The sequence below is a fragment of the Sminthopsis crassicaudata genome, chromosome 3 (genome assembly GCF_048593235.1).
Source record: "Sminthopsis crassicaudata isolate SCR6 chromosome 3, ASM4859323v1, whole genome shotgun sequence".
NCBI classification, from domain to species: Eukaryota; Metazoa; Chordata; class Mammalia; order Dasyuromorphia; family Dasyuridae; genus Sminthopsis; species Sminthopsis crassicaudata.
Genome location: NC_133619.1, coordinates 239608521 through 239622231, shown reverse-complemented (window position 1 = coordinate 239622231; position 13711 = coordinate 239608521). Strand labels below are relative to the sequence as shown.

The 13711-nt window shown below is 35.0% G+C and overlaps 1 protein-coding gene across 1 annotated transcript in view; it reads left to right on the top strand.

Annotated features, from left to right (window-relative positions):
• LOC141561127 (granulocyte-macrophage colony-stimulating factor receptor subunit alpha-like) overlaps positions 1-13711 on the top strand; it is a 58994-nt gene that overhangs the window by 33666 nt on the left and 11617 nt on the right. The window contains exons 3-10 of the mRNA XM_074300257.1: positions 794-900; positions 1574-1710; positions 2334-2463; positions 2581-2707; positions 2794-2972; positions 4982-5115; positions 7627-7647; positions 8988-9120. Of these exons, the coding sequence (XP_074156358.1) occupies positions 813-900; positions 1574-1710; positions 2334-2463; positions 2581-2707; positions 2794-2972; positions 4982-5115; positions 7627-7647; positions 8988-9120 (949 nt within the window). The 5' untranslated portion in view covers positions 794-812. The remainder of the gene's footprint in view (positions 1-793; positions 901-1573; positions 1711-2333; positions 2464-2580; positions 2708-2793; positions 2973-4981; positions 5116-7626; positions 7648-8987; positions 9121-13711) is intronic.

Sequence of the window (13711 nt, the reverse complement as noted above, 5' to 3'; positions counted from 1 at the left end):
TAAAATATAATATTTTTTTAGCATCCTGGATGTATAAAATAGATGTTGGATTGGATTTGGTCCTCTACCTGCACTATAAATCAATCAAGAAACATTTATTAAGTACCTACAATATACAAGACTGTCCTGAGATGGGGACAGAGCTAGATGGTGTGATGGATAGAATACCAAGCCTGAAATCAGGAAAATTCAGATTCTTTATCCTATTTGTCAGAGTTGGATCATGGACCAGCCAAGTGTTCAGTGTTTTCCTCCATCATCATACCTGGTTAGTGAGACTGGCACTTTCAAGCTATTCAAAATGAATAAAAAGAACACCTCTGTTATTTAGTTATTTCAGTTGTGTCTGACTATTCATGACTGTTGTAGTGTTTTCTTGGCTGAAATACTGGAGTGCTTTATTATTTCCTTTTCTAGCTCATGAGGAAACTGTAGTAAAAAAAGGTTAAGTGATTTTCCCAAAATCATACAGCTAGTAAGTATCTGAGGGCAGATTTGATGACTTTTGAAGATGAGTTTTCCTGACTTCAGGTCCAGCATTCTATCCATTGTGCTACCTAGCTCCATGAAGAAAAGACTACTTCACCACAAAATAAATGGAGTCATTTTCCCCTATGAAGACCAACACTGGGTTTGAGGCATGTGATCCTTAACTTTTTTGTAGGGTCTAATTCAAAGTTACCTTAAATTGCCCCTCTGGAGAATGTTACCAGTATTTCTCATGGTTAGAAGCATAAAGGAGCAGATTTTCTAAAATCTCAGAATATGCTGAAAACTGTTTCTTTTCTTCCAGTTCACAAGTTCTGCTCCTAATGGCCTACTTCATGGCTGATCTAATGGCCTTTATTTGGATATCAATATTACTGACCTCAGTATATTGTCTGACAGAGGAACAAGAAGGTGAGCACAAGATTATAATTAAGTAACTTTAGTTGAGTGTCCCCAGGGACATTAGCAAAGATCTGGGCAGTTTCTTTTATTTTATTTAGTCAGTGGGGAGGGAGAGGGGTGTTTCTCTTATCTATCTCATTCAGGCTCAAATTGGATGCCACTCATGAAACCAATTCCAATAATGATTTTTGTATAGAAGGTTTGACCTCCTGTTTTTCTAAACTGAAACCATTTTTCTTTCCTTAAGGCAACATTGTGACCCTCTCCTGTGGGATGCTCACTATTTTGGTTCTAGACTTAATTCAAATAATCCATCAACCTTCCCAGTAGCAAGGACCACAAATGTATAATAACATGCCTAACTGAGCACAGTTTCATTTTATTAAATTGTCTTCAACTGGCTTTGCCTCTTTGATACATATATTTCAGCAAAAATATCTAGCACTAATAATGGCATCAATGGCATTCTTATAAGTGAGCTGTTCTTAGAATCACTGTGTGGATACTCTACCTCATATAGATAGTAAATTAAGAGATGAAGGAGAAAGGGATGATAGAGAGGAAGTAAGAACTTTTGGGGAAGGAGGAAAGAATGAGATCTTAAGGCAAAGGCAAAAAAAAATGATCAGGGAGAAGAGGGGCAAATTTATGACCTCAAATCTCAATGAATGATCCTTTGAAGATCTTGCAGCCAAAGTATCAGGACTATCAGTCACAATCTCAAAAAAAGATCCAAAGACAGTGGAGTTAACCTGGGACAACAGTGGCAATATCACAACACCCACAAGTGTAATGCAAACATCCTATTCACCAGTGATGGTAAGCATGACCATGTCTCATTTCCTTTTTTATTGGTCTCATCAGATGTAAAATGGGACCTTTTGATACCTATTGTTCATTATTGTTTAGTCATGTTCAACTCCTCATGAAACCATGGACATAGTTTTATATTTGCTATTTCATAGCAAAGATACCAGAGTGGTTTGTCATTTCCTGTTCCATTGTGTCCTATTTTACAGAGGTAGGCAAATTAGGGTCACACCACTTAGTAAGTACGTGAGTCTGGATTTGAACTTATATATTCCTGACTTCCAGCCTCTGTGTTCTCCATATTGAACCAGCTGCTCTTTTGATACATGATATTGGAACAATCTATTTAAAAGGAGCTTCTGTAATTAATAGGATCTTTTAAGATACATATAACTTATTCTCCTTGATTTCATCATCAGCCATTCAGATATGTGACATATCTTTGAGAAAATATATCTTTAACCAAGGCTCATAGCAAGATTTATTCACAGCAAGGCATAGCTTTAAACAAGGTAAAACAATATTTAGAAGTAGGTTAAAGCTCCATTCTTTGATTTAACAAATGCTTACTGTAAATATGATGTTTTCTTTTTGTTTTTGTTTTTGTTTTTTTTGTTTGTTTGTTTTTTCAGGACACGGACTATATCAAGAAAGTCTGCTGTCACTTTTTAAATTGTAATTTAAATCATGGAATTAAGCTTATAGATAATCTGACTATTTATCAGAACACATCCAAAGAAGAACTCATTTTTAATACCACTGGTAAGAAATCTTGAATTTTAAGTCCTTGCTTTTGTTTCTCATCAGAAAATTAGTATCAGATCTTATTTTAACTTTTAACTTTAAAATACATTTAATGTCCCTTCTGTATCTACCCAGGAGAAGATACAGCTGCAAAAAACTTCTCCTGTGTGATTTACAATATTTATTTCATGAATTGCACTTGGGCAGTAGGCAAAGCAGCTCCAGATGATGTCCAATATTACCTTTATTCACAGAATGCTGAGTAAGTTTTAACTATAGATGAAAATCATTAGAATTATGATACAAGGCTTTACATCCTGCTAATCTGAAACATTTGGTCTATTGCAGGAAAAATCAAGAAAGAGAATGTACAAATTACATAAAGGATTCCCAGAAGAGGCATGTGGGATGTCACTTTGATGAACTTAATAGATTTAGAGGCAAGGCTTATTTCCTTGTAACTGGTAGCAGCAAAAGAATAAAAATCAAAAATTTTTGTTCTGAGAAAATTTCACTATTTTCAATAGGTAAGAAGCAAATGACCTTACCTATACATTAACAGTCAAGATATATTCATATTGGTAATATATTGAATGACTAAAACTTACAGGATTCCTCATATATAATGACAACTTACTTTTTGGTTAATGAAATACAGGACTTCATTTCAGCTTGGCAAAAATGCAATTATCACATCTTACTGTGCAATTCATAGCCTCTCATCCTATAGATCCAGAATTGCTAAGCCTTACCAATTCTAACTCCATGACTCCAAGACAGATCTGTCTCTGCCTTTTATTCACACAACTCCTGCTTTAATTCAGAGTCTTATTACCTCTTATCTGAACCATATATGACAACAGAGTCCCAATTGGGCTTTCTGTCTTAGGCTTATCCCTTCTCCAATACAGACTCCACACATTTACCATGTATTTTTCTTAAAGCATGGGTATAAGCATTCAATGTCCTAAGCAATGAACTTCAGTGGCTCCACAATGAACTTCAATGGCTCCCCAATGAGTGATTGACTTGGGTATCTGAACTCCAAGGAAAAATAGGAAGTATTCTAGTGACAATTCCTCTCATGAGCCTTGTCATAGTTGGCAATGTTGACAAAGATCATAATCTAAATTCCATCTATAATCCCTTGATGCTATCACTATTTTCTAGCATTAATGAAGGTTGAAATAGTTGAAAAAGCAATCAAACCATCAAGAAGTGTTTCTTTAGAATTTTTTATGTGCCAGGAATATGTTAACTGTTGAAGATTTAAAAACAAAAATAAAATGGTCCTGATCTCAAGGAGCTTATGTTCTATTTGGAGAACCAACATATATACATATAAGTGTGTACATCAAATGTGAAAAGAAAATATGAGGCAATTTTGAGATGATGGCACTAGTACCTGGGAGAGAGGTGGTTCAAGAAAGATTTCATATAGCAGGTGGCACTTGAACTAAACTTTGAAGGAAACTAGGAATTCTAAGAGCTAGAGTTGAGGAGAGAATATATTCTTGGGCTTGGAAAAAACCTATGTACAAAGATAAGAGATGGAATCTGTTCATGAGAAAGCAGCAAGAAAACCAGTCTGACTGAACCATTGAGCATAAGAAAAAAATTAAGTGTCATGCACAAGACTTTGCATTTGATCCTCAGAATCAAAAGGATTCCACTAAAGTTTATTAAGCTGGAGAATGACATGATCATGACCATACTTTAACAAAATCACATCATAAATGCATGGTGGATAGATTGAAGAGGGGAAAGACTTAAGGCAGAAAGTCCAAATAGAATACTGGTTGTAATAGTTCAGGTAAAAGTATTGAGACTCTGATCAGAATAATGGCCATATGAGGGACAGAGACAGATTTGAGATCTATTGTGGAGTTAAAATTTACAAGGTTTGACAAAAGATTAGATATATGGGATAAGAATAGATGAGATGCACAGGAAGATGCCATGGTTGCAAATATATGAAACTGGAATGTTGGTGGTGTCCATGAAAGAAATAATGAAGTTTTAATAAACATTTTGAAGGAAAGATGAGTTCTATTTGATTTTGAGAGCTCAGAATGCCTAAAAGATAGTTTTTGATGTATGAATAAAGAGAAAAAAGGGGAGGGAGCACAGAAAGAAGGAAGGAAGAGAGGAAGGGAGGGAAGTAAGAAGGGAGAAAAAGAGGGAGTAAGGGAGGGACAGAAGGAGGGAAAGAGATAAGGAGGCAAGGAGGGAGGGAGGGAGGAAAACAAAGAAAGAGGGAGAGAAGAGGGAAGAATTGTTGTTAGATTTTAGCATGTGGTTGGACTTAGTAAGGCACACATTCGTTCACCAAATATTTACTGAGAACTTGTTATGTGTGAGACACAGTATAAGTGCTAAGTACAAGCTTCTTAAAATCAGACTTACCAGGTGGTAAAAAAGACCAAGAAAAAGATTTTAGGGGAATTCTCTAATTTGTATTTTATCTTGGTATTTTGAATTGCAGAAAAATATAATGCACCATTTAATATCACTGTGAACTGCTTTTGAATTGCAGAAAAATATAATGCACCATTTAATATCACTGTGAACTGCTCAAAGTCAGATTGTCTTATACAGTGGCAGAAACCAAGAACAAGAATTGAAATTGGTGACTCTGAATTTAGATACATGCTTTGCATACAAAAACTAGTAAGTATGAAATGGTTTGAAATGTTTCTTTATACCCCTTTTTTGTTGTGAATGCTCTGTGTAAATGTGCACCAATGGTCTTAAGAAACTCCACACTATTTTCACTGGACTGCTTTTGCAACAACCTTGACTATGAGACAAACCTGTCTAGTTACAGAAAAAGGCCAGCAGGCCTGTTGGCCAACATAATAAACTGACTTAGAGGTAATGTTGTTTGTGGATGCAATGAAGTGAACAATGTGCCATCCATCTTTACAGAGATTCTCTGAAGCAGAGAAAGAAAGGGGTTTTTTTGTTTGTTATTTTGTTTTGCCTCATGTACCCAGGAGACATTAAAATTAAAAATGATGAAGCAAGTCATTTTGATTGTCATTAAATACTAACTATGGAAGGAAGGAAGGAAAGTGGTACCAAATGCCATTGATCTGCCTTCATACACTTCTGTCCTGCTTCCTCTTCAGGAGCTCTCTTGTCAGCCAGCTGATGAAGGCTGCAACTTGTAAACCCCTTCTTTCTTATTCTTTCTGCTTTTCCCATGGGCTATAACTTTGCTATATTTAAAGATAACCCACATATTTCTTTTTAAAATGGAAACCAGAGAACAAGTTAGGTCATGGGAAATATTAAGTCCTGCTTCCCTTACTTCATAAGATCAAATATTATTCAATAAGATTCAAAGATAAAAAGTGGCCCAGTGAATAGAGTACTGAGACTTGGTGTCAGCTCTAATCCTGTCTCAGATACTTATTAACTGTGTGACCTGGACAAGTCCCTTAAACCAGGACTTCTTCATTTGTAAAAATAAAAATGATTTTTTAAAGGAGAGTAATAAAACCCTGTATGAGGATAAAATGGGATTGGAGACTCCACTAAGACTGAAGAGAGTCAATCATCAAGAATTTATTTACTTTACGTTAAGCCACTGCACTAAGCCATAGGTCCAGACCCAAAGGCACAACTCCAATATGATTCTGTAAAGCTATGTCTCAGTTTTTTTGTAGTATGACTTTATAGGTCAGAAGAATTTTTTCTCTGATATTTGATATTACTGATATTTGTATAGAGTTTTGAAGTTTGCAAACCAATTTACATACATTAATCTGATAGGATTTTTACGGTATATATCTAAGGTAATACCCAAATGTTATTTCCCCTATTTCACAGATAAATAAATCTGGACTCAGAGAGGAGAGATGATTTTGGTCCCAAACAGATTATTAAGTGTCACAAGCAGAATGAGGCTCCCTCCAAAGTCAGTCTTCCATTCACTTTGTTGTGCTCCTGTTATTTCATCCAGACACAAATATGACAGAATTATATAGCCCCCACACATGCCAGAATTGTAATCACCAAAAAAAGACCCAATCTTAGCAGACTGGTGGAGACACGATGATCATATCACTGTAAAACTTGCCAATAATACAGCTGGCTCACCTTTGGATTCTTCCTACAATGACTCAGATTTGGTTATATATGCAAATGGATCTTACCACAGAGTACTACTAGGCAGGCTGCCAGATACAACCAAAAGCCACTATCATTACATGCATTGAGTAATGAACTCATACAGCTAAGTGTTTTAGATCGCTGGCCTTAGATTCTGGAAGACCTAAATTGAAATCCTACTTCAGATCCTTAAAGGTGACCTGAGGCAAGTCACTTAGTCTCTCTCACTTTTCTGTTTCCATATCTGTAATGTAGGGCTGATGATAAAAGTACTTTTTTTAGAGTTATTATAAGATTGAATGAAATTGTATGCATAAAATTATTTAAAAACTTTAAAGTACTGTGTGAGTAGTAAATTATTGTATCTATACCTTCTTTTGATACAATGTTCAACAAAGAAAGGAAAACATGGGTTTTGTAAATTGAAGAGGAGATACACCTTCATTTTCATTATGGTAAAACTATGGAGGGATGTCCTTCAGGTCTTCTGGGGATTTGACAAAATGAAAAAATAGTATTCAAACAATCCTCCTGAACAGTAGTTCAGATATATTCAGGTAATATGGCCTGATGCTAAGGCCCAGAGATAAAGACTGAGTTTATATAAAAAGTCATAGAAAAGAAGTAGTCAAGGAAGGAGGCAGTGGGTCTTCATAGAGTTGTATTAGAGCCAACTAAAGCAATTTGGGAGAGCTTATTGTTAAATTTTCAGTGTAAGTATCTATACTTCAAAAATCAAATCAGCTTGATTTATTGTTTTGTTGATTTCTAGATTTAAGAAAGTGATAGAGGATGACAATAATACAGATTAAATTTAAATATGTGTCTTAAATTTTTATAAAGCCAGTTGTTAAACATTTAGCAGCAAACCATTACCCACAATTGCAATGCAGGCATATTCTTGAGCTTGGGGTTGAAGGGGAAGCTATTAGCTCTCCTAATCAAGAAGGTCTACTGGAAGTACCATGTAGGACACAAAAGGGGAGGCTTAAACCATATACTTTCTTAATGATTTTTCAAAGTAAAAATACTTACCAGGTTTCTTCTTGTTGTTTTTCATTACAGGGCTCAGATATTGATATTCAGGTAAGTTTGGTCTTTTGTTGTGATTTTATGCCAAAATGCACCTAAAATTAAAAATTAATGACTCAAATTTGTTACCATCCTGTCTATAAACTTTTGAAATAGAATAGAGCTGAAAATAGATTTGATGCCCTTATAGAGGGTATGCTATAATTTTATGATTCTTAAACTTTCCCAAGATCACAAACATATTAATCAATAAACCAATCATTAAGTTTGATCACCAGTCATTGTGTTACACATTGAATATACAAAGGCAATAAATGAAAACAGTCCTTGCCTTTAAAATATTACATTCTAAAAGGGAGATAAAAAAAAATATGGTGATTGGAGAGGCAGACACTAAGAACTAGGCTTTCTGGAAGAGGTGGATTTATCGTTGATTCTTAGCGGAATCCAGTGGTTCTGAGAGTTGGAGGTGAAAAGGAAAACCATTCCATCTATGGATATTCACCTATATAAAAACATGGAAGTAGAAGATGGAAAGTTTATTAGGAAGAATAGTAAGGGAAGGAGAGGACAAAAGGAATACGCATTTATTAAACTCCATCTGTCTGCCAGGCACTGTGCTAAGCCATTTACAAGTATTATCTCATTTGATTAAATAGGTTTAAGCATAGAGTACACAAGGGAAGAGCAATATGTAATTAATCCAGAAAGTTGTGCTAGAGCAGAAGGTAAGATTTAAATGTCAAAAAGATGAGTCATGAGACCTGAAATACCTTGGACAGAGGAGTGACATACCTGCTCAAATGAGTATTTTGTATCTTTTTGGCAGCTGTGTGGGAAATGAGGAAGAGAGGAAAGATACCAAATTCTAGTCAATTATGAGACTACTGCAATTGTCCCAGCATAATGAGGAAGAAATAGAGGAGGTGCATATTATTATGCACAATATCTGGCACAAAGCAGGTGCATAATAAATTCCTACTGGTTGATTGATTGATTGATTGGTTGACTGATTTCTAAAACTTGTGTTAAATAACTTTCCTAAAAATTGACAGAAAAAGGTGGTAGATCATTTTCCCATCAATCAAATTCTCATTTCTGTATCTAAAAGAGAATAGCTATGGGTATTTTACATACTCCCTATCTCTACCATGCTCCATTAGTTTTTATTAGATATATCTATTATTTGTACCACAGTATCCTTTATTTACATATCAGCACAAAGCTGAGGAAAATTTAACACTAAACACTTTAACATTTTAGAGATTTCAAGTTTTCCATTAAAAAAAAAATAATAATAATAAAACAATTTACATTTCGGTGGCAATTCTCATGACATGGAATCAATAACAAATGTTGTTTTTCTTCCTTATTTTCTTTTTTTCTGGTCCAAGATTGAGACACCAGGATCTACAAAAAATGAATATGTATACACAAATTTTGACATGGAAGAAAAGTATATCTTGAAAATAAGAGCAAGACATCGAAGAGCAAGTTGGGGTTATTGGAGTAAACCTATAGAGTTTGGTAAGCACATTTCTGTTTTATTAAATAAATATATAAATACTAGATGATTCATTTGACCTCAATCATTTTGGAAATGCAAAAGCAACTTTACAGACATAGATTTGCTCCCATCTATTCCTACTTTGTTCCTACAATTCAGGAAGCTCCCATAATAGGTATATGTAGCACCTTTCATTAAGGAATCATCCAGTGAATAAACATTTTTAAGTATCTATACTATGTGTCAAACACTATACTAATTTCAATTGATATAAAGTTAAGCAAGGTGATAGAGTAAAGGCAGGGACTTACCCAGCTATCCTTAAGGTCCTCCAAATTCCTTTAAATAATGACTCTAAACAAATTTTAGAGCATTAAGACATACAAAAAGATGGAGTGGAAAAATTTTCAGCTGAAGATAACTTAAAAGTTCAGCAGGAAAGGTTTGTGGCAGTGCAGTGTAGCCCCAGCCCCAGTCCCCATGCCAGCAAGGCAGGAATGATCCTAGGAGTCTCTGAATCAACAACAGTACTAGCATTTTCCAGATCTCTCAGCACAGAAACAACAAAGACAACTTGGAAGGTCAGCTGGAAAGTTTGTCAATAAGGTGAGATGGCCTTGGGAATTTAGGAGTGGGCATGAATGGTCATAGCTGCCACAGCTTTCAGAAACCTCAGCTCACAGGAAGTTTCTTAACTAGCATTTAAGAAGGATTTTATTGCTTTAGTACACTAGAACTTACAATCACAGTGGAGTGGGACACTCTTCAGAGTTCCAGATCAGAAAAGGATGTTTGTGGTCAAAGAATCTCTGAAAATAGCTTCACAAAACCCCTAAAGCTTGGGACAATGCACCCGACACCTTGAAAATGGAGCACTACTTTAACAAAGGATTAAAAGTCAGAAAATAGTCTGGGGAAATGAGCAGACAACAGAAAAAGATTCTGACCATAGAAAGGTACTATGATGACAAGGAAGATCAAAACATACACTCAGAAGAAGATAAAAAAGTCAAAGTTCCTGCATCTAAAGCCTCCAAGAAATGAGCTATGAAAGAGCTCAAAAGGGATTTTGAAAATCAAATGAGAAAGATAGGGAGAAAACTGGAAAGAGAATTGAAAGTGGTGCAAATGAAAATACAAAAAGCTAATGAGGAGAAAAAAGCAAAATTGGCCAAATAGAAAAGGAGAAACAAAAGGGGGAAAAAATCCTTGAAAATTAAAGTTGAGCAAATGGAAGCTAATGCCTTTGTAAGAAATCAAGAAACAATAAAACAAAATCAAAAGTGAAAAAAATAGAAAATGATGTTAAATATCATTGGAAAAACAGTTGGCCTGGAAAATAGATCAAGGAGAAATGATTTAAAATTTATTGGTTTACCTAACAACCAGGATCAAATAAAAAGCCTAGGCATCCTCTTTCAAAAAATTATGAAGGAAAACTGTCCTGATATTTTAGAACTAGAGGGTAAAATAAAAATTGAAAGAATCCACCTATCACCTCCTGGAAGAATTTCCAAAATGACAATTTCCAGGAATATTGTAGCTAAATTCCAGAACTCTCTAGTCAAGAAGAAAATGCTTCAAGTATCCAGAAGAAACAAGTCAAGTGCAGGGGAGCCACAGTAAGGATAACACAAGATTTAGCAGCTTCTATGTTAAAGGATCAGAGGACTTGGGATTTGATATTCCAGAGTACAATACAACCAAGAACCTCCTACCCAGCAAAACTGGTCTTTCAAGAGTTCTTGATGAAAACATCAAAGCTGAATAGAAAATCTGATTTTCAGATATAGGACTCAGGAAAAGCATAAGAAGATAATCAGGAAAGGAATATTATAAGGGACTTAATAAGGTTTATCTGTTTATATTCCTACATGAGAAGATGATATCTGTAAATCCTTAGAACTTTCTCATTACTATGGCAATTAGCAGGAGTATATATAGACAAAGGGTGCAGATGTGAGTTGAATATGAAGGGGTAATATATAAAAACTTAAATTAAGGAATGAGAGGAATGTACCAGGAGAATGGGAAAGAGGGAGATGGAATAATGTAAATTATCTTCCATAAAAGAGGCAACAAAAAGTTTTTATATTGGAGGGGGGAAGAAGGCAAGGAGAGGGGGAATGAGTGAACCTTCCTTTCATCAAAATGGAATCAAAAGGGAAATAACATACATGCTTAATTGGGTAAAGAAATCTATATTAAACTTTGGAAAAGTAGAAGGGGAGGAGGATAGGTGACAGGGGTGGGAGGGTGACAAAAGAAAGGATATGGAGTAATTAATATTGAAACACTTTTGAGGAGGGTTAGAGTGAAAGGAGAGAGAAAATAGAATAAATTGGGCGGGGTGGGAGGAATAAATTTAGCAACAGTAATTGGGGAAAGAATTTTGATGCAAGTTTCTCTGATGAAGGTCTCATTTCTCAAATATATAAGAAACTGAGTCAAATTTACATATATGTATATATCATTCCCCAATTAATAAATGATCAAAAGATATGAACTGTTGAACTATGCCCAAAGACTTATAAAGTCATGCATATCCTTTGACTTAACAATACCACTAATAGGCATGAATCACAAAAGAGATTAAAAAAAAAAAAAAAAGGAAATTTATTTATATGTACAAAAATATTTACAATAGCTCTCTTCTTAGAGAAAATTGAAAATTCAGGGGATGCCTTTCAATTGGGGAATGGTTGAATAAATTGTTATATGTGATTATGATGGAATCACATTGTTCTAAGGGAAATGATGAGCAAGGTACTCTCAGAAAAACCTGGGAAATCCTCCATGAACTCAAGCAAAGATAAATATACTTTGTGCAAAGTAATAGTAGAGTTGTGGTATAATCAGCAGGGAATGACTTTGTTATTCTCAGCAATATAGTGATCCCCCACTATTTTGAAGGGCTTAGGATAAAAAATGCTATCCATACATAGATAAAGAACTGACTGTGTCTGAATACAGATTGAAGCATACTCTTTTTTTTTAACCTTATTTTTCTTGAGGGTTTTTTGGGGGAGGGGAAATCTATGTTTTCTTTCACAACATGATTTTTATGGAAATATTCTACATAACTTCACATGTCCCTTCACAATTGGTGGGGAGGGAGAGAAATTTAAAAATCAAAGTTTTAAAAAGAAATGGAAAATTATTTTACATGTAAGCTGGGAAAATAAAAATATTAAGAAGGAAGGAAGGAAGGAAGGAAGGAAGGAAGGAAGGAAGGAAGGAAGGAAGGAAGGAAGGAAGGAAGGAAGGAAGGAAGGAAGGAAGGAAGGAAGGAAGGAAGGAAGGAAGGAAGGAAGGAATGGAAGAGAGAGGGAAGGAGAAAAGGAGGAAGGATAGAAAAAGATAACCTCTGACTTCAAGTAGCTCACAATCTAATGGGGAGACAACATGAAAATAACTATGTACAGACAAGCTAGACACAGGATAAATAATTGAAGAATAATCAATAGAAGAAAGGTTTCCTACAATTGGAAGTTTAGATAGATTTGAAAAAAGTCAGGAGAAACAAGAATAGGAGGCAAGGAGGGAGAACATTCTAAACATGGAGGATCTCCAATGAAAATGCTCACAGCAGAAAGATAGAGTGTCTTATTCAAAAAGCAAGGAGGTCAATGCTACTGTATCACAGAGTATGTGATGATCTGCAAGGCCTAAGAAGCCTGGAAAGATAGCATGTACATGCAGGGAATTTTACTCTTTTATTTAAAAGAATACATGGGGCCATCTAGGTTGATGCAATGAATAGAACATAGATGAAAAACCTGAGCTCAAATCTGACCTCATACAATTACTACCTCTGCAAGTCACTAAAGCCCAATTATCTTTTTAAAAAAGTGAATTATGAATAAAATTTAAAATGCAGAGCCACTTTTGGAGGAGATACTAAGTTCTTCAAGAATCTAACCCACCTACCCTTTATTTATTTATGGCTGCTACCAGATGAATAGTGAGGCTTTCCATTTTCAGAGTTACCACTAGATGAAAAACTGGGAGAAAATAAATTCAAACTTATAATTCAAATTCTTAACCTTTTGATAAATGAAATAAACCCTTTCTATTAAAGCAAGAACACAAATTATTCAATTAAATACCAACTGTAATGATTATCCTTTAATAATAGGATATAGAGTAGGAATTACAGAAATATACACCCACCTCAAAGTATAGGCCTTTGTCATTAACAAAGCTGTTAGTGCAGCTAGGTGAAATGGATAGAACACTGGGCTGGAATTAGGAAGATCTAAATCAAATCTGACCTCAGACACTTACTGGCTATGTAACACTGGGCAAGTTGCTTAACCTTATTTGCCTCAGTTTTCATCATTTGTGAAATGAGCTGGAGAAGGAAATGGCAAACAACTCCGGTATCTCGGCCAAGAAAATTCCAAAAGGTATCATGAAGAGTCAGAAATGATTGAACAGCAACAACAAAAGCTCTTATCAGTTATTATTGAACTAGCTTCAACTTTCCTATTTCTAGAACTGCAAAACTTCAGAAACACAGAGTTGAAAAGGACCTCATAGGCCAACTCTTTCAACCCATAACTCAACAAGAGTTTATTCTACAACAAAGAATCACCTCCCTTGGTGAGG